The sequence below is a fragment of the Topomyia yanbarensis genome, chromosome 2 (assembly GCF_030247195.1).
Source record: "Topomyia yanbarensis strain Yona2022 chromosome 2, ASM3024719v1, whole genome shotgun sequence".
Taxonomy (NCBI): domain Eukaryota; kingdom Metazoa; phylum Arthropoda; class Insecta; order Diptera; family Culicidae; genus Topomyia; species Topomyia yanbarensis.
Window position 1 is genome coordinate 181818087 of NC_080671.1, and position 22688 is coordinate 181840774.

The 22688-nt window shown below is 35.9% G+C and overlaps 1 protein-coding gene across 4 annotated transcripts in view; it reads left to right on the forward strand.

Moving 5' to 3' along the window:
- Positions 1 to 18933, forward strand: part of LOC131682308 (adenylyl cyclase-associated protein 1) — a 72388-nt gene extending 53455 nt beyond the window's left edge. For 2 of the 4 annotated variants that reach the window (XM_058963696.1, XM_058963697.1), the window contains exons 5-10: positions 7164 to 7833; positions 7893 to 8088; positions 16941 to 17301; positions 17369 to 17751; positions 17814 to 17960; positions 18017 to 18933. In XM_058963696.1, the coding sequence (XP_058819679.1) occupies positions 7164 to 7833; positions 7893 to 8088; positions 16941 to 17301; positions 17369 to 17751; positions 17814 to 17960; positions 18017 to 18100 (1841 nt within the window). In that variant the 3' untranslated portion in view covers positions 18101 to 18933. Of the gene's footprint in view, positions 1 to 5043; positions 5475 to 7163; positions 7834 to 7892; positions 8089 to 16940; positions 17302 to 17368; positions 17752 to 17813; positions 17961 to 18016 lie in introns of those variants that run through there. The other 2 variants (XM_058963698.1, XM_058963699.1) reach the window with 2 other exon arrangements.
- Positions 18934 to 22688: the final 3755 nt, after the last annotated feature.

A 22688-nucleotide genomic window follows, 5' to 3' on the forward strand; every position in this document is an offset into this window, starting at 1 on the left:
CCAAAAATGATCTAGAATATCTTTTGAAAAGGGTCAAAGTTTTTTTTACCATTTTTTTAATCGCTATAATCTAAGAATGACAAATCCTACAAAAAAATATTGTAGGAGTGATTTTCACAAAATTAGTCATATTTTTGAAAGAAAAAATTCTTCATCGACTCCTACACTGAAAAAAATCGATTTTGAAATTTGAAAGTTAATTTACAAAAAAAAACCATCTAGAATTTGGAAGAAATTTTGTTCCAAGACAGGTATTTATGTTCCCTACCTACTGTCAAAAATTCAAGTTGGGCACTTTCAAGGAAAAAAGGTACTTGAAAAAAAACTTTTCCTTGTCTAAACTGTTTTTTTAATGTGTTTTTATTGAAAACGTAACCAATAAAAGTCATAATCATCTCAGAATCCAGTAAGACTCAGTTTGTGAGAAAATATTGTCTAATTTAGCAACAAACTATATTTTTATTAATCCAGAATCGCATTGAAAAGAGTTTATGTCATAAACAAATATTCCATTATTACTTCTTTACACAACAACAACGAATAGAGAAAAGTTTGGCAACTCGAATTTTTTTCCACAGGCGCGGTTTGAAATGAGTAAAAATTAATTTTTTCGCAAGTAAATCCTACTTTGATTAGGACATTGAACTAACTAATAACCCTTTCCACTACATGTATTATTGCATTTTTGCGAGTATATTTCGTGGAATGTCATACAGCGCCATCTACATACACTAAAACTATGACGATCTTCCAAAAATATATTCAAAATATCAAAATATCGCCACTTTGTAGGCGATTTTTTAAACTTGGAAGCAACTGTCGAAAGATAAAATTGAACTAGATACGCTTCGACATATCTAGATCAATATCAAAGTTTTGGGAATATTACTATAGAGAGTGATTCTTCTGAAAGAACACAATCTTTTTGAGCTCCATGTTCGTCTGAGCAGACTAGGCACAAATTACACCGATTCGAGGAAGCGACTTGACATTTACAAGAACCAGGGTCTAGCGAAACAATGAAAAAAATTAAAGGATTGTGTACAAGACACGACCACGATGACATTAAAAATGCGACGATATTATTCGTGGAAAACAAATCGGCAACTTCAGTTGCCAAAGAAACGATCGAAGCATTTTTCCGTCAATGTCACTTTTCTGATTCAAATTTTTGTAGGTATTTTCTTGCTTCCATCCAATTGGTCAGTTTATTTGTTTTATCGCACATTTTTCGGATATTATTATAGAAGATAACTAACCCGATAAGAGGGAAGTTATTTACCAAAGCACGAAATGGAAATTTCATTTGTAATTCTTCTGAGAACGATTTTGTGGTCCTAATAAGGACCGTTTGTTGTTAATATTATTTCGCCGTTTCCTTTCCAACAACAATGCGACTTCTGTACACGTCTAATGATGGAGGCAATTTTGAGAGCGCCTTTGTTTGTTGCTGCTAACGGGGAGCGTTCCTTCCAGGAACTAACGAAGCGGACGCCGGCGGTAAACGAACTGATTTCAACGATGATCAAATGCAAACTGAAAACGTTTTCCTACAGACAATTCGTTTTACGTATCTCAAATGTGGTTCATCGCCAAAAAGGCGGTGCTAACAAGTAAACCACCAATCAAAGCACGACTAGTTAATGCGCTTTCAAAATCATTTCTATCAAAATTTACGGTAATCGTATCCTCTACGGAATCTGCTACACAATTGTTATGATTATTTCCCAAATCACGCAAGAATCTGTTTGTTCCGTACAGCACAGCGCAAATAAGGTTGGAAAACAAATCGGCAACTTCAGTTGCTAAACACTTGGAAACGACCGAAGCATTTTTCCATCAAGGTCACTTTTCTGATTCAAATTTTTGTAGGGATTTTCTTGCTTCCATCCAATTAGTTTATTTGTTTTATCGCACATTTTTCGGATATTATTATAGAAGATAACTAACCCGATAAGAGGTAAGTTATTTACCAAAGCACGAAATGGAAATTTCATTTGTAATTCTTCTGAGACCGATTTTGTGATGCTAATAAGGACCGTTTGTTGTTAATATTATTTCACCGTTTCCTTGCCGACAACAATGCGACTTCTGTACACGTCTAGTGATGGAGGCAATTTTGAGAGCGCCTTTGTTTGCTGCTGCTAACGGGGAGCGTTCCTTCCAGGAACTAACGAAGCGGACGCCGGCGATAAACGAACTGATTTCAACGATGATCAAATGCAAACTGAAAACATTTTCCTACAGACAATTCATTTTACGTATCTCAGATGTGGTTCATCGCCAAAAAGGCGGTGCTAACAAGTAAACCACCAATCAAAGCACGGCTAGTTAATGCTTTTACAAAATTATTTCTATCAAAATTTACGATAATCGTATCCTCTACGGAATCTGCTACACAATTGTTATGATTAGTCACCTCTATTTATAAACTAACCGTATATGGTTTAGTCACTTAGGTGCGAGTGTGTGCAAATGCCAACGTTGCCGAAAATCGATAGCGCTTATTGCATCGTTCGGAGACGATGTTACTCGTATGGGATAAGAGCAACAACTGATTTAAACGGACATGCGTTGCTTCTATTTATGACTTTTCGTGTTTCATTGAGCAACTAAGCTGCCCTCTCTTGACGGCTGTGTCTGAGAAATCTGCCTCACGAATGTTAATTTTTCCGTTTTTCGTGAACTTTTTAATTTTACCAATTTCCAAAAGTCTACTTTTATTGGGGAGATATTAAATTATTACCAATATTTAAGTTAGGTTTTTCTGAATCGGTTGGTGTATGAATGATTAAAATCCATCTAGTAATATCGGAGTTATAAGCGTGCAAACCTTACATAGTTTCGTTACATGGGAGATAGTTTAGATTTTAGAATGACACCTAGCCCCAGATAGTGGAGTAAGACATTTTTAATGTCAAAAGACACCCAAATAGCAAGTTCTGCTCTCGTTTCCTGAACAAGTCTCACATCCACGGTCAAGAGGGTTGACAATAGCCTAGTATTCGACATTAGAAGTATTCTCAATTTTATCGACTTAGTAAATAATTCAATTCTTTTGTGTAGGATGACGTGTTGTACTTTACACGTCATTCTGCACAAAAGAATTGATTTATTTACTAAGTCGATAAAATTGAGAATACTTTAATATTTGCTTATACAAATAATATAAATGTTTGGTGATATATGGTCTCGTGACACTGTTAGATAGATCAATTCGTGTTTCCTCTATTATATGTAGATTTCCAGATGAACAAAATAGTCCTACAAATTACTATCTTTTTTATATATAAGCTGTTCATTTCATGATAAGAAATTATCCGTGAGTGGATGCCCATTATTTGTATCGTTCGGTGAATGGTACTCTAGAGTTTTCAGGTATTTCGGGCTTCCTGCGAATTCGTTTGTAAATTTGCTTGTTGTTCCTTAGTAGAGATTTAAATAGTCTAGTTGAAAACGAAGATCGAGTTGAAATATTTTTAAATCTCAAATTTTTAATGAACGTTAATTGCTCAGTAGACGAGTCTGGCACGGTATATTTTTATGGAGAATTCGAGACTGCCAGTAATTTTACAAAACATTTTTTATGGAATACACTTATTCGGCAGATAAAAGTTATCCAGCCAAACATTACCTGGTTGCTGAACAAATAATTAAAAAATATTTACCGAGCCTCGTCGAGAATTTACACTATCATAAAACTAGTACAGCATTCGATTCAAGTTTGTTTCGCTTGCTTAACCACAAGATTTTTTGTCTTTAAGTTGGCACCGTGTGTACACTTTAAAAGAAATGGCGTAGAACACAGTTCAGTCCTTCTAATGACGCTAAACAATACAAAGATATGAATTTATATCTGATTTAAAATTGAAACTAATTTGAAATTTCTCAACAATTAGAATATTTTGTGGAGGGGGGTAGTTCAGGTCTCTAGGACCCCCTCCCTTCTGGATCGGCCCTCAACCAAAAGTATTTCACCAATCTCAGTCCATTTTTGTTTTGTTTTTGTTATTCGTTCTTAGAAACGAAGGAAAGTGTAGCATTATGTAACGCAAACATCGCCCAAAAAGGACAGCCACCCCTCCCTTATTGTAACAAATTGTCTCAAATTTCTCTATCCGCCCTTCTCTATTACGTAATAATTTCTTTAAAAAAAGTTGTTTTCTTCAACATGTTATGTAGCGATCTAGCTTACTCCTCTTCCCCCTATATGCCACAACGTGTAACAATTTGTCGTACTGCTCCCCCTAAACTGTTACGTAAATTATGAATGGTTTCAAATATGCTGATGCCAATTTTATATGAATTCCATCATTCGCAGGTCGCATAATCAATGAATTAGTGCGGCACCCGTTCTAATAGTGCTCTTTGCCCTATTTCTAATTGTTCTACCATCTGTGCAAATTCACTTTGAGTTAAACGCATTGTTATAAATCTGACGGTTGCTGTCAGTTTAACTTTTTCAATCAAACAACTTCTGCCCCTCCCTCCAAAGTGACTAAATATCCGACAGTATCGATAAATCTGTTTACTCACCACCAGCTCTTATCAGCACATGCTTGTATGAATGGTGATCAATGGTAATGCATTTCAACAGTATGCAACATTTTTTTTTCTGTGTCAGTGCACAGTATGTCTACCGTATGACAATACTCTTTCTGAGAGAAGAGTGAATACTATTTTTACGTACACAGTCTTGTGTTTTGCGAATCCAAGTAAAAATGATAAATTTATATTCTTTCGTCCGGCGTGAGAATGGACACCAACACGGAGTGCCCGAGCACGATTGAATATTAGTCACGATTAATATTGAATAAAATAGCTATCCAATGTATTAGTGTACTGCTTTCTATTAGATTACCTCATTTTAAGCCCTTTATTTTGGACTACTTGCACATCATAAGAAAAAAAAATAAAATTCCGTTCCTTCGAAATTGTACATAGAAAAGTGTCGATTTTAATTTTTTTGCTGGAAAGATTTTTTTTCAAAGCTTATAGTAGACACGGTATTCATGAAATTTTTTTAGGCCAACAGAAAAGATTTATTTGGAACATCCCAGCGATCGGGTTGTTCGGCGGATACGTTTCTCGACTCGCTTCGCGTGTACCATGTATACTTAGCTCATCTCGAGAACAGTGTGTGCGATGGTCCTCGATGAGCAGTTTAATTTAATAAACACCAAAATCGCCTTAGTCCAAGATTGAATAAGTTTAGAACTGGCCACAGCCCACATACATTTTCACAGTGCTTGGAAATTATCGCGTGGGGTTTTGTTTTTCTAGGAAATTTCGTAGAAGAGGTTTTTTATTTCATTATGTGACCAGATATCACTACGGTTCCTATGAATGTGTTTGTGTTTTGGACCAGTGATCGAATACCTAAATGCGCCAGGTTCGCCGAATGGGTCATTCGCTAAGTGTCTGTTTCGGGCGAACGTTAGTTATAAACGATGTGAAAAACTGTTCCAATCCAGGTAATTCGTGATAAGTAGATCAAACTGCTCTTTAATGATGAATCATTTCAACCACATTTTGATGGCAAACCGCATGAACCGCAGATATATTGGACCAAGCTGCTCGCGTGTGGATAAGAGCAAAAAAAAACTATTCATCGTGGAAAGTCATCTCTAACGATAGTGCTATATGATCACAGTGAATGTGTCTGTGCGTACGTGCGTAGAAAAAGCGCGAATATTTATCATCATGCGCTAGTACACTGTCTATTTCCGCAGATCAGCTAAATCGACAAACGTCAAACGTACATTCAAAGACATTCGACAAATATGTCCCAAAACTTCTTTCTTTGTCCAATATTTGACACAGAGTGCTACCGAATTTAGCCTATGGACTTGAAGTAATGAAGCAGGAATTAACTCCTTATCATAAGCGATACGCATTTCGCGAACCGAATACTGCTGCCGACTTGAAGAATAACGAATATCGTCTGTTTGTGATTGTGCATCATTCTTGTTATCTGTTTTCATATCAATGGCCTGGTTTTAGATGTGTTTGTGTTCTTAGGAGCTTTATACTACATATACTACCTAGAATAAAGTCCTAAATATTAAAGACCATGGAACAAATATAAGTTTGTATTTACAATAGATCGCAATCAATAGATGTACAATGATTGTTATTTTCGCAAGAGTTAATTTGCATTCAAGATAAACTACCTCAAACATATCTCTAAATTTCTTAAACGGATGAATCTAGTATCACGGTTTTCCTTTTAAACGATACATGTACGTAACAATGCACCTTCTTCGGATGGGAAATATATGGAAACGCCTGGTACTTAGTTAAGATATAAGAGTTAAATTGTGTGTGCTCATATTACTTCAAATTGCAGTTGTCCAAAAGCCGTAAAGTATATTTCACCGCTTATGTCATTCCCAAAGGATACTTTCCCTGCACACTGTTTTAGTTTCTATAGTTGACGTAAAAAGTGAAATGCGATTCGTTCGCTTTGCACACTCCTAACGACAAGAAAAAATATATAAACTGCAAACACTCTGGGCTGCTTTAGTAATCCCCTATATTGCAACTGGGAGGAAAATTGTAATGTTATATCTGTGTATTCTTCAGTTTCGTTGTTCACATCTGTCATGTGGAATGTTTGGAATAAGCCGTTCCTAATATGTATGAGGACAGACGCTCACCAAATTTTAGCCCACCCCCTCCCCCCTGTCAGAGTACGACCAAAAATCCAACCGGTGTAGGTTACCCGATCTTTACTAAGGTTACTCGTATCACAGCCGATACAGCAAAAAGATTTAAGAGGCAAATGACCCCACAGTGGAGTCTCGAGTTGCAGGTTAAACAGCTTTTGTTTTTGGAATGTAGATAGCATTCTTAATGTTGTCGACTCCTAGCTCGGAAGTATTTTATTATAAGCGGTGACTGAACAAATTGAAATGCGCGTTGTTGATTCGTTTTTTTTGATATCCAAGCTTAACTTTAATTCTAATCATTTCAGCAGACCTATTTTACTCAAATCTCAACGCGAACAAATTAATTTTAAAGTACCTTAAGGCGCGATAGACGACGGCTGTACATTGGAAAACAATAATCTCATAAACCTATACATTTTCAGATTTAATTTATTTGTTGTTTTTTTTTTCAAAAAAAATCTCAAATTACCATTACTTTTTTCCTTTATGCAGATTGTGATCCCGACCTAAAGCCCTCATCCGCCCGTGAACTAGAGCATCTCATCGACCGCCTTGAACGCATAGTAGACCGTCTAGAACGTACAGTGTCCGCTAAGGAGTTGGAAGAAACTCGACGCATCTTGAAGGACGTGTGTCACGCTGGCAAAGTAGTCGTTTCAGGCACTGTCCCCATTACCGACGAAAACTGCACCGCGGAAGAAAACGACAAGTTGCTCGATCCAAACTCGAACAGCGAATTACCAACGGTTCTTCCATCGACACCACCACCTTCTGCTTCCTATCTGCATCAACAGTTGGACAGTCTCGAGGCCACACTTTTTCCAGAGCTGAATTCCAGTGGATCAGCTGCCGCCAAGGATCACTCTTCGGCTGAACACTCGATAGACGCGCTACCGACAGTCATTTCGCAAGTAGTATTAGATAATTCAATTAGTAGTAATCACAGTAACGATCACGAGCAAAATTCAGTATTAGAATCGATCGACTTCTTACCAACGGACAACGATCTCGACTGCTCAGAAGACCTTGCTCGATCAAACATCATGAGTGTAAACGCATACGAAGACATCATCTTGGGTTCGTTGGCCAAGTTTCTTACGTTATCCAACAAGATTGGCGGGGATGTTGCTACACAGGCCGAACTAGTTAAACAGGCTTTCGAGTAAGTAACATTCAAACGTTATCGAAAACATCATGTCATGTCTCTCTTCTTTTAATCAGCGTCCAGCTTTCGTTTTTGCGAACTGCAGCCGAATGTAGTGCTCCGTCTGATAGTGAATTACAAAGCATGCTCAAACCGACCTCAGATCAAATTGCAGCCATCCAGAGCTACCGCGAAAAGCATCGTACTTCGCCATACTTCAATCACCTATCCGCAATCAGCGAAAGTATTTCAGCTCTGGGTTGGGTTTGTGTGGTGAGTATCGTTTTATCGTACGCTACTGGTTACCCCTTCGACTCCAAGCCCGGATCTTGAGGGTAGCGTAAAATTTGCAATTAAAAATTAAAAATCAAGCACTGAAATAAATAATTATAAATAACGAACAGTGCAGATGTCAATTTGAATAAAGGCAGACTCTGCTATTTCTGATTATCGCATTGACAAAAAAGTTTAATATCCTGTGCTGCTTCTTAGGAACAAAGCACAGACACTGCTACTGATTTGCAAAATATTTATATTATGAGAAAACTATAACTAATTTTTGTTCAACCCTGCTTTCGCCTGAAGTGTTTCATCCATTCGTAACGTTGCAGGCATGTGATCAAAAATCCAAAAATCGTAAACTACATCAATTCCAGTTCAATTCATACCGAGCGTTTATGTATACTATAATTAAGCTGACCAACTCTGACGAAAAAATCCGTACACTACGAAAACCGTTTGCCTGAGCGTGATGAACGATTTCGCTTCGTTGCGGTATGGTGCACGGATTTTTTCGTCAGAGTTGGTCAGCTTAACTATAATTAAGGAAATCCTTTGATATATCAGAAAAATATTTGATTTATTTCACTAGGTAATATAAATGTTTGAAGATAAAAAATTTCAAAACAGACATTCCGCGTTCGTTTTTTTGAACTCGTATCGTATCGTATTGAATTGAATTTTGAATGAGACCTATGTTCAAATATTTGGAAACTAAGAAAATCTGTTTTAGGATTATAATAATAAGAATGGATGTCCATTCTATTGGTGTGAAATTTCATGAAAAATAATGAATCAAAATCCAAAAATATCAACAAATCTAGGAAAAACTTCGTGAACTCTCGATGAGGGATGCAAGTAAAATGTTAGCAGCGGCTTTCAACAGCTTTTGTCCCGCGGACTCCTTTGTAATCACCCAGGGTTGTTGCGGACCCCCACAGCTTAAAATCCATTGTACTATCCAAATATATTATTTTCAGTCTGTTACAAAAAAGCTCCAGGGGGTGGGCGCGTCAGTTGAAGTTTTAATAGCAGTCACAATCAGAGTCACAATATTCACAGATTTTTCTGTAATGTCACAGATTTTTTTTCACATTTTTGGCATTTTGATGAAAATTTCACAGATTTTTGGAAATATTGTGATTTTTCAGAGATTTTTTGGAAATTCATCACAGATTTTTACAGATTTTTTCTGTTCTTATCATTTTTTGGACCGAAACACAGGTTTCAATGTGGCGGCATCCCTGGTCACAATTAGTAGAGAGGCGGTGGATCATTCAGCACTCGTTTCATTTGAGTGCTCCGTATTCCACAAGTAAATTAGCGAGGATTTGAATCAGATTTTACGCATCAAATAGATAGGGTGATGTGCCTATTATGGCAGTAGAGCCTATTGTGACCCTATTTCGTAACTCTTGGTTTCGAACCAAGCATATGAGATAATGACAATATCGATTTGGTTAAAGCAGATGTGCAAAAATAAGCTCAAGTTATTTTCTTTATTTGTTGTGCACATATGTATTTAGAACTATCCTCTAAATCCAACTTTTAATTAAAACAAAATCACCTTATTAAAATATCTGCTAATCCGCCTCGTTCATGCAGTGAACCGAAACAGGATGCAACGGCGCTTAGCAAAATAAGCACTTACGAGCCAGCATTTACCGCCTCATATCTAGTTATTCCGGCACAAATATATTAAACATTGCACTACATACCATTATTTTAGCTGGAGAGCCTTTTTACAATTATTACTTTAAAATCACTCGTCAAAGACTAGGATAGGCCTGGTGTTATAATAGGATAATATTAAATACGAGGGTTCACATTATTGCCATGTTTTGCCGATACACTAAAACAATCACTTTTTGCATCCATCATACAGAAAAGAATCACCAGTGCGGCCAAACCAAAACATGAAATTGAAAATATATTGTTATGCAATTTCAGGTATAAGTAATCAATTATTTCAAGTTATTCAACTAATTGTAGATTGCAGATATTTAATTTTCATTTGCACATTTGCAATTCGGATCGGGAGGAAGCAATGTTGTGATGAGATTCCAGTTGTTAACCTTCGCATGGTTATTTCCTGCGTGCGCAATTCTGGGTGCTCTTTTACTAACAGGTGATGAGTTTCTTTTATGTGGGTGATGTTTACGTTTGTTTTGATCGGCTGTAAAAAGCAGAATGATTCGTTTTACAAATCACGCGTTGGCGTCCATGATCTGGATACCTAGTTAGAATCGACGCAAATGGAATATGAGGCATTGCGTTTCAACTAGATTGTTTTTCGATAAGGTGGAAATCGGCACACCCATGAGGCGATAATTGGATAGTTGAGGTGGGAATAGATGCACAGAATAGAACATTTATTTTCATTTGTGCTGAAAATTGAGACAATTCTGCTAAATAATCATTATATAGATGTTTAAGAAACAGTATACTAATACTTTATTCTGAGAAAGGTTATAGGTAATATGGCTTCTTTTAAAGTTGTTCAAAAAGTAGTGGGACCCTCTCCCTAATGGTGCCAAAATAGGCTCATCGCCCTAGTGGTTCAGCCTACATTTTTGCCAAATACATTACTAGTGTGTAGCAAGATATTGCACTGCTTTGTACTGAAAACCCCAAGGTACCTTTTCAAAATCCAATGTGATTCGAAGCGATTTTTTTTTTTGCAAAGCATAAACAAAGGCTTCAAAAATGTTCATTCCTCAAAAGCACTTTCAATGACCACTTACTTTTCCAAGAATTAAAATACTAATTTTAATAGTTTGAACCATTTCTTTTTCATGGTATTGGATTGTAAACAATTCACTAAGGGGATTGTAAGAAAAATTTTAAGAAAGTTCGAATTTATGTAAAGGTATGAAGCAATGATTTTATTACATCAAAGTTATAGTATTTTGATAGTATAATAGAAAAACAAGCATTAGTTTATAAAAATATACTGATAATTGGCGGAGTTATGGCTTACTGGAAGAAGGATTGTTGTATGACCGATAATGTAACGTGACGTTACAACGCGTGACAAAGTAGAACTTTCAACGTATTTCAATAAAAGTCAAATCACCAAATTCTAGTATATTCAGTTTATGTTGATTGAATCTTTCGTGAAATTTTGTCTACTTTCCGAATCTGTAATAAGTTTTGATGTAGGCGTTCATTTGATAAAGTTATAACATATTTGTCGAATGAAGATTCGTCAAATTCTTGTAAACGTCACGAAAGAATGTGTCATATAGGCCTTTACTGACTACATTTGTCATTTGCATAAAAAATTGTAATTTTGAGTCAAAACAAGAAATGCAATTGTCTCTATAATAGAGTCGAGAGTTTTAACGCTTCCGCTAGAAAACCTTATCTTATTATCGATAGACGTTCTAGATTCCAACGGACCCTTTCCAATTGTTTATTTTATCGATTTGCTCAAAGATGACATGGCTTGCTTAAATAGAATCAAATATGCTGCAAGTGAATTTCACGTATTTCTCGTGTGTCCTTAACAGTATAATGACACCTATTAAAATTCAAGCTTTTTTAGAATCTAACGTGATGATTAGTGTATTCCACATCTCGATGATCTCGAAATAAATTGAAATTGAAACAGATCAATATCTTTTTTTTCTAAAAAAAAATCGAAAAAAGTTACGTGAAGGTTTTTTTTCCACAAAAAAAAATTTCAATCCTAGGGATGCAATTGTACATTTGACTATCATGATCAATTCCCATTTATTTGGATATCTATGTGAATTCGGTTGATCGATAATCGTTTGAATCTATAACACCCAATTACAGGTTCAGGGAAAGGGAGCAGATGGATGGTGTATTTGATTAGAGCAATCATTCGTACTCTTGAGTCGTTTCCGCAGACCGGTAGATAATTCCTTTCAATTTTGTAGAATTACCCTATTCATATGCTATCATTTCGCAATTTAAACAAGAACTATGTTAGAATAGTATAATTGTCATCAAAATCAAGATAACATCTCGAATAATTGTAGTGTATTCACAGAGAAAATGACGTGTCAGTAAAAGGGTAAAAAGGTAAAATTGCTCTCAACAAAAATACATTGAAATAGTTGCTCCGTCTAATGTTGTACATGGTTGTACGACTTTCCCCCGAAAACCATTCCCCAGAAACTAAAACACCGAAGATTTTTCCCCAGAAAGAGCCATTCTCCAGAAAACCATTCGGTCGAAAGTACCAATTACCAGAAAACCTTTTCCCAGAAAGTATTTTTGCCCAGAAAACCGTTACCCAGAATGAACAAATACCCAGAAGTTCATACCCTAGAAAAAACCATTTCCCAGAAATTGAGGTATTTTAACTGAAGATGACTTATTTATTAGTATTAATATTCAGGTTTGGTTTATAATATAAGAGCTATTGATAAAATGGTATATTTTAATGTTGTACCATCTTCCTGGTCGACAATTAAAACGTCTTTTAATTTTTTATCTCTTCTGCCTGTTTTTTACAGCGACGCCGGTTTATCATGTCTTCTTGCAGATATCGCATATATTCCGCCGACGTGGACTGCTCTTTCTCTTTGAATGCTTTCACAACCGCATAAAGTTTAAGGTCACTGGTACCTTTTAATTGTGCATTTAATTGGTTGTGATACCCTTCTATTGCGTTTGAGGTTCTGGGTATGTCATTGAGGGTATTGTATCGCATGGTCCATAATTCAGGGGAAAATCTGGTCTGTGCCTGTGCGCAGTGTTTTCCAACCCTTCGCTTTCCCAAAACGTATTTTTTATGTAATCGAAGTACGGGGACATTTGTTCCGGAGCTGAAGCACGGACAATACCCAAGCCTTCGGGCACATCTTGAGGCTTCAAAAAGTCCAAGGCCTGGGTTTGTCTGAAAGAGATCTGCATTTGCACGCTTTTCAAATAAATTCCAGATAATCCCAATTTTTAAATCCGTTTCCACCAATTTTTCGTTAGGTGGAAAAAGCAACCATATCGCACAGAATTGGGAACAATCCTTGCTATAGTGTTTATCTAAGCGGTTTCAAAATCTGTCAATACAATCGACGGATTAATTATAATATTGTTGTTGGCTGCTATGGTTTTTATCAGTTCTAGAGCTTTTTTTGTAGTTGGATTCTTATTTATCTGGAAGGAGAATGTGTAATAAGGGCAGGAACGTTCGTTCAACGCTCAATGTTCTGATTGACCCGTGGATGGCAATTTATGTAGCAGATGAATCAATAAGGACATGACCTGTGGTTAACTCGTATGCTCGGTTTATTCGAACATAGGAATTGACTCCTTCTTTTAAACATGAGCAACTCTTTGAATATGTATGTCAAATAGCCCTCGGCTGACCGGTTTTCTCAAACACAGGGGTTGATTCATTCTTTCCAGCACACTATGGAATAGCTGGAGCAAAAAGTTGGCTAAAATAGGAAAAACATATTCGAACTATCATATTAAAGATTTTTTATAACATTCTTCGATGTTTGTTGCATCATGTACCATCGAAATTTCCCTCTACTCTCGAGGCCTAAAATTGAGGTGTTTTTGGGAATAATTTGCGAAAGATCTACTGAATGGATCTTGATTTTTTTTATTTTGAGGATACATGTTTCGGCTTTTCAATTTAAATTTTAACGACGAAAACAAATATCTCTGCGGCCTTGAAACGTCATTTGTGACATCGATGTTTAAATTACATGGGCCCCGCTTAAGTAAAGTTTCGACTAATAGGGTTTTCGTCTTCAAAAGTGAAATTCAAAAGCCATTACCAAAAAAATGTTTCATTTCTTCTAAAAACTGTCCGTATGCAACAGATTTTATTCAATTGAAACTATGCAATCAATGAAGTAATATTAAGTTAGAAAACGTTGTTATTGACCTATGCTAAGTACTCTGTATGTATACCCCGAGCGTAACTTTAAAACTTTAAGCGCGATTTTTTTCGAAACCGCTTTTTAGCTGGTCGGAAATGTACGTCAAACAACTCTTTTTGGATCGTTTTGAAATTGGCACAGTGTATTCAGGGGGAAGACCATTTGGCATAAAGTCGTTTGGCATAACATCGTTTGGCATAAAGTCATTTGGCATAAAGCCACTTGGCATAACCATAGCGCGATTCAAGTGGTCTTTTGGCATAAAGTCATTTGACATAAACGTCATTTAGCATAATCGATTAAAACAAAATTGTAGATTGCCATTTGGCATAAGGACCATTTCGCATAATGCCCATTTGGCATAAAGCCATTTGGCATAATAGACATTAAACATAATTTCCCAGGTCTATTTGATTTACATGTAACCGAAATAATAGGATACAAAATCGGTAACTTTCTGGTATGCAGTTTACCATTGCACGATATGGACTACAGTCGTGATTCACTGGTTGGTCAATTTTTAACTGGACCGCTTTTTATTTGGACCTCCGCTAGTTGGATCTGAATGTCAAAATCTCATGTCAAATTCACTTTGCCAATCAAACTGACATTAATTAGAGATTTGACAAGATGCATTTTCGGTCCAACTAGCGAATCAAATTCGTTAGTTGGACGACTGTACACAAATTGCCTGAATTTTCCGGAAATACAAGAAAACTACAGTAAACACTGAATTTGTCCTAGAAGACCTGCTAGGCAGCCTACTGCGCTTTAGCTTTCCACATTCTATTGAAAATTTGTTTGAATTTTATTCATTTTAAATGCAACTATGAATTTCTAGAGTTTACATTATTCTGAATATTGTCAATTCTTCGAAAGTTTTTGATTTCGATAATAACTTAAAGCGTCTGAGATTTTGCCTTCTTTTACATATATGTAGTAAATTTCTTTTAACTTTTAATTTTATTGCTTTGAGCTTTTTTCCTATATATCTCGAATTATATTTCATATTGTATAAAAAGTAGTTGGGTTAAAAAAATGTAGCAATCCAAATATTCGTAAATGGAATGGTTAATACAATGGTTCTTCTTCGCTCGTTCCCTCTAATTGATTTGACATGAGATCTGTAGTTTTAAAATAGCCTATCATTAGCAGATTACAATTACCGATTTTTTGTTGCATGACATTTCACAAATTTTTTAACTTTCATGCAAGATGACCAACATAGTTCTAAATGCAAATATTCTCCATGCACAAATTCCATACTTACTTTAGTTTGCTATGTAATCAATCTGACACAGAAATATTCTTCGTCTCACTGAAGTTGATTCCTTCTTTCAAACATGAGCTGTTCTTGGAATCGTACTTTCAGTGAATCAAAACGCCATAAACATTTGAACGGGTATTTTCATACTTTATGCCACATGGCTCTTATGCCAAACGACTTTTATGCCAAAAGACCATTATGCCAAACGACCGCAATAGCATTCAATATCCTGTATATTTTATGCCAAACGACCATTGTGCCATATGGCTATTATGCCAAATGGCCTACTATCATTTTTTTTCTTATGCCAAACGGGCATTATGCCAAACGACTTTATGCCAAACGACGTTATGCCGAATGATTTATGCCAAACAGGTTAGCCCCGTATTCAAAATTGCTATCTCCAGCGACGTACGTAGGATTTTATATTTTTATCACATAGTTGTTTTAAATTTGCGTCGATTTTAATGACTTTCAGCGCTTTTTCATTAACAAGTGCACCATTTCACAAAATCCTACGTCGCTTGCCATTGTACCAAGAAATCGAAAAAAAAACAATTTTAGTTTTTAGCTCTAGGCAGCCAAAGCTTTGTGCTCAATCATTAACCGTCAATGGCACGCAAAGCGATAGAGATTTGAGATGTCCTATTAGGTATTTAACCTATTGGAGCTCTTTTTATGTTTCTAGATCTTCAGGTAATATTACATGTCTTTGCAACTCAAATGTATTATAGAGTTTTGGGATATTTCCGCGGCGCGATGCCGCAAATATCGAAAATCGACGGTTGTTGAATATTTAACAAACAATAGGGTTGGTGCTGCAATAGCCGCGGTGTACTACTAGTTGCAGTAGTAGGCTAAACGCTTGATTAAAATGCCAACCGTCGCTAATTATTTTTTGCTTTGTAGTTCGCACTAAACTCGCAAGGCAACACAAGTTTTACCATAGAAATTTGCTCAAAAAACAACTGAAATAGTGAGTTTTCCTTGATTTTTGAGCTCCTTTGCAGCTATAGTGGACCAAATGTACCTAGAGTTGCAAGCGGTTATAAATGCAAAAAATGGTTTAAAACCAATTATAATATTTTTTCTATCAAATAGGAATCGAAAGCTTTCATTTAACATATAATCATCGCCCGTAGATCCTTCCATATTTTTTAATGCGTTTAAATTTAAGCACAATGCGTAAATATTAAAAAAATCTGTGGATAGCAAACTTATAACAAGTATTTAAGTACACATTATCTAAATGTAACGAATTGTTTATTGAAAAAATAGAAGAAAAAATTTCGGCAAAATAATTTTCTGGGTTTTGGTACTTTCTGCGGAACAGTTTTCTGGGTTATGGTTCTTTCTGGGTGAAAGTTTTCTGGGCTTTGGTACTTTCTGGGAATCAGTTTTCTGGGAATTAGTACTTTCTGGTATATGTGTTTCTGGGGAAAAGGCTTCGGTATTTTTTCTTCTGGGGAATGGTTTTCGGGGGAATGTTATACAATCGTTGTACATATCATTTAGATTCATCTGTTAATCTCAAAAACGCGGATACTTGACATACTTAAATGAGCAGAACATCTTAATATTTTCAAGTAGAAAGCATTGCGATATTAGCTGACTGAACCTTTTCGCATTGCGTAATTTATTAATGGTCCCTATTATTCGGTCGAACTTTATCCTTCCGCAAAGCAGCACTACAAATAATATCCTCTGTCATGTAGGCACCTACCCCTGGACCATATGTGAAGGAAATGAACGATGCGGGTCAGTTCTATACGAACCGTGTACTGAAGGATTGGAAGGAAAAAGACACCACCCATGTCGAGTGGGCTCGCGCGTGGATTCAAACTCTAACGGAACTGCAGCAATTAATTAAGCAGCACCATACCACTGGTCTGGTGTGGGCTGGGAAGAACAAACCGGCGCTAGGCGGGGCAGCTATTCCCCCTCCACCACCTCCTGGTGGTCTGCCACCACCACCTCCGATGATGCCTCTTGGCGACTTGACCGCTGGTGCCGATGCTGGTGATGAAAGAAGTGCTCTCTTCGCTCAGATTAATCGAGGAGCAGATATTACTAAGGGTAGAAACGCAAATCACACATTGCAGCATTTTTAATGGTTTTAACTAATAAAATTTATTTTGCATAGGATTGAAGAAGGTAACGTCGGATATGCAGACACACAAGAACCCTGGACTTCGTTCCGGCCCAGCTCCATACAAAGCTCCAACTGGCATCAGCAATGGAACGACATCGGTTTCAGCGCCAGTAGCTCCCGTTTCCAAGCCTCCGAGCTTCATTCGTGATGGTAAAAAATGGTTAATCGAATATCAGAAGGGCAATTCGAACCTGGTGGTTGAAAATGCTGAGATGAATAATGTAGTATACATGTTCAAGTGCGATAACTGCACACTAGTGATTAAAGGCAAAATCAACAGCGTTGTGATGGACTCATGTAAGAAATGTTCTCTTGTTTTCGACTCTTTGGTTGCATCGGCAGAGTTTGTAAACTGTCAAAGCGTACAGATGCAGGTTGTTTATTGTCTGTCGCCATTTTTGAACGGTATAAAAAAAACAATTCTTTCAACCTTTAGGTCCTAGGCAAAGTTCCAACCATTTCTGTTGATAAGACTGATGGATGCCAAATGTATCTGTCCGCTGACTCGTTGGACGTTGAAATAGTCAGTTCCAAATCGTCAGAGATGAATGTTATGATCCCGAAAGGAACCAGCGGGGACTATGTATGTGACTCACAGTTTGCTCACAACATTAGATTAAACTATTTTTTTTATTTTAGAGCGAACAACCTATCCCGGAACAATTTAAGACTACAATCAAAGGACAGAGCTTGAACACCTCCTGCGTGGAAAGTCTTGGCTAAAGCAAATTAAATGGCGTATAGGCCAAACTATTAGTATTCTTCAATCAGGAGATATCCACAAAAGCAAACAAATCTAATATCATTTCAAAACAACTAACAAATAAGAATGAACAGTGAAGCAAACTTCATACACATGACCTAGGGAAACAAAAGCTTATTATAATTTACACAACTTCATCTTCGACGCTGTCACTAGTCATATTTTTTGATTTTCAATTGAAGTTATTTTCCATTCTGAGAAAGTGTCTAAATCTTTTTTATAGAACAAATTCGTGTTATATTCAAAATGCATTTATCATCCCAAATAATGCTGCAGACTTTTTATCAATAGTAGATATAACCAATTATATAACCAATTAAATGTCCTATTGAGAACTGACGTGCTCACTGCCTCCACTAAGTAGGCAAAGCACATGCATTAAAAAGTAGAGGAAACTTTTAACATTTTTTTTTCTTTTTCGTATTGCATTCAGATGGCATGACTTCAACCTAACTTTATATAAATTCTGTTGCTTTAAATGGAGAAATGTTACAGCTCTGAAACGTTACAGTGACATCTACAGCTGCTTGACTATGTTGGATTGCTTTATATTTTGGACGCCGTATAGAACACTCATACATACATTAAAACATATGATCCTAACGTAGCTAACCGTTTTTATTAACAATAATACATATTTAGCTAAAACCGCATAAAACATGGTTACGAAGTATTCAAGAAAGGAACAGTACGGCACGAGTTCAAGGCATGTGTTTTACGTAAAGAGAGATTTTTTGAAACTGGTTTGTATTTTAAAGCAGTAAACTACTATAATGCATTATGGTGAAAAAAATGCTTCGAAAATATAATAATCCGAAAAATTCCCGATGCTAGTATTTTATCCACTTTTCGTGTTTTAAAAATATTAGATAATCATTGAATAATGGGCTCATTCAAGAATAAGTTCAAGTTATATTCTGCCGTTATAAGCATATTTGCGCCATGTTATATGGGATTCCCCATATACACGGGACAATTATGCGTAAAATGGCAGTATTCTTCATAAGTGCATAAGTTTTTATATTTTATTATATATTTGATTATATTGTTTAGTTTGCATCACATTTCTCACTCAATATATTTGGTATACATGATTTGGTTAATTATTATAACGTTATAATATGCTTTCTCATTTAACAACTTGCCCAAATTGGCACGGCATATAGCATTGTCGGTCTAAATTTATGTTTATAAATTAATAGTATGTTCTTAAGGCAGAGCCTAGAATTCCTGTTTATAAAAGGGTATATAAATTCTGTATATTTGTTGCATTTCGCTCGGCTTCCTTTAATGTAAGTTTTTTCAACGTGAATCAAACCCAAGTATTTAACTTGATTTGACCACTTTAAATTCAAGCTATTAAATGAAATCAATCAATTGTGTTTCATAGCAGGATCACGAGAACACTGATATTGACGTCTTCGGACATTCTTCAAGCGAATCAGAAGTTGAAGTTTGTCATTAATAATAGGAGTATTAAATTTTATCCATGTTGTTGGTACTAATAAATTTCTAGCATCAACTGTAGAATCACTTAAAATTTGTAATGCTGTATCAATGTCAGCTTCATTTTGTAAATCATGATCATGATTAAAATTATTCTCAATATCAGTTTTGTACCTTTCCCAATTCGCTTTGCGATAATTAAACACTGAGCTGATGGGATTGGAAACAGTTCCTTGAGAAAGTGAAAAAATTACTGGAAGGCGATCAGAATCAAAGTAATTGATCCGCTACAAATGTTACTTTGACCTGTCAAAACCAAATAAATTGTCCTTGCACGTAGGTCCATTCGGGAACAAAATTGAAGAATAACCAGCAGAGCATTTAATAATACCGTTGGAATTGCTTTCAGTATTTCAGGACCTGTGTTTAGCGTTAAAATTTCCGATTATAAAGAATTTGGACCGATTTCTTCTAAGCTTTTGTGTAAGGTTGTGGTTACAATGACTATATGTACATTATATACCCTCAGAAGTTGAAAAATGGTCTTCGCGCGTTTTTAATGAACGATCATACAAATTTAATACATTTAAATGTTTATTTAAAGTCATTATCTAGCTATAAATTTATTACAAGTTTGTTATCAAATTCCCACCCAGTTTGAATAGCTTCAAACATGAAAGTAGAATTTAGCATTGCAGTCATCAATTGAAACATCGATTGCAGCAAGAAGTTTATTTTTTCTTCCGTAATGCTAGATCGGTTGGATCAAAGGAACCTTTATGTGGAAACTAAATTGGAGGCGTTGTAAATTGGGATAAGTGCGCCATTTCAAGGTACACACACCGCCAAGGGTACCCGAAGCCCACACTATGATTTATCTCTGCCTATTGGATAAACTGTCTTAATTAAGAGCGAAGTGATAATTATTGCTTTGGTTTGACTTCTACCGCACGAGGCTCACAATACTCGGAATTAGAAAAAAAAAAAACATGCTGAATGAAAACATTATTTTCTAGAAGCTAAATTATATGTAAATTATATTTTGCAAATATTGCAATCATCCTTTTAGAGGCCTTTACACGCGCAATAAATGTGTCATTACTAAGTAATGACATTATTGAAATTGTATAGGAATTCCGTCATTACTCGCCTTACACGATCATTAAAAGTGGCATTACTGCTCAGTAATGGCATTACTAGCCCTTTTGAGCATTTTGAAAGTACTGTTTTTTGACAGGTATATACTGCCCATATTCGCATAACAGTCCCATATGCATTTTCATCATTTTTAGCTAGCTTCACGTATGACTTTCATTTTTAATATACTTCAAGAAATCACTGCAAAAATCGCGTGATTGTTTGGTGAAATACGAAAAAAATACCAAACCATGTTTGTCCCATATGAAAAATACTCGCATATCAGTCCCATATGTTGTTTACAAAGCAGTTGAGGGATTTTTTATCTGATATACACTGTGCAGTGTAGCATAGTTATTTATATGCCACCGGGATTCATTTACAGTAAAAAAACAAATTAAAACTATACATTTAATATATCCCATAGCATTGATGCTGAAGAGACATCTTCAGGCTCAGCCATCACAAAAAATGTCTCCGGTGGTGGTGCTAATAGCGGCTACTGAAGGATTATCACCATAAGGAGAGTTCCAAACCGATTGCCTGTTATCTGCTTAACAAAAAGTAGTGAATTTTTTGATTGGATAGAATTAAAGTTGCTCGAAGTAAAAAAAAATCCGTTAACTAGACTACCGTTTGACCAACGTTGGTTTGACGGTCGAATCGAATTGACAGTTATATTCACACTACCGGAGTAACTATTCTGCAGTTTATTACATTAAGCGCAGATATATACCAATTAACAGTTGTCAAAACACAAACACTTATTTTATGACACTTTAATTCAAACGAAATCATACAAAATCTATCAATAGACAAAAGAAACTAAACTAGGATGAGAAGCAGGTGGGACAGATATGCGAGTACATTTGCATTCATCAACAAAAGTACTTGCTTGCATATGAGTCCCATTTAGCTTTTTTCATCGTTTTCACTAAAAGAATAAGATTTTTCAGTTAAATTCTTTTGCAACAGAAATAGTTAGGTAGCACTTAAACTATTTTGTGCAACAATACCGAGAATTATAATTCTTCGTAGTCGTAAAACAAAAAGTAAAGAAAAATATTGAATCGGCTTTTTCTCAACATGATGTTTTTTTATATGGGACTGATATTGAGCGACCGAAAATAAAAGTCGCAAGGACAGAGCATGCTTCGTAAAACCCATTTCAAATATATTAGAATATAAAAACCGGATATAAACTTCAAGCTTAAAAATTGAACTGGGACATTCCTTTGTAAGAGTCGGGTAAAAAAACCGGAAAGAAATACATCCGATTCTTACAAAGTAGTTTTTTTAGCCGACCTTTAATCTTGAACATCGAGCTATACGGATGCTCCTATGAGCAATTTATTTTTTTTTAAACGTTTTTTTACTGGAGGCTCACCCTTGCCGAATTTTATGGGTCAGAACTTTTTAAGCGATTCTTATGCCGAAGGATTTTCTGTCTTTATGCTTGAAGTTTATTTCCGATTTTTATATTCTAGTATGTTTGAGACGGGTTTTGCGAAGCATGTTCTATCCTTGCGACTTTTAATTTCGGTCGCTCATATGCAAGTACCGGCAGTATAGGGCCCCTTACACGAGGCGCTAGTAATGTCATTACTGAGCAGTAATTCCACTTTAATGAGCGTGTAAGGTGAATAATAACGGAATTCTCATACAATTTCAGTCATGTCATTACTTAGTAATAACACTTTTATTGCGTGTGTAAGGGCCCCTTATAAGTCAATTGAAATCATTCAATACCTCATACATGTGGGCACGAAACGCAAAATACATTATGAATTTTCATGCATTTAATTTCGCTGATTTTTAAAAAGGCATCACAAATGATCTGCCCCTAGGACCCGATTCTCCAACATCAAACTAGACGAACCCGCCAGCAAATTCTTATGGAATTTTCGATTGATTGATACCGGTGTAGTGTAGTGCACTGGTTTTGCACTTTCTAGCAGAAGTGTC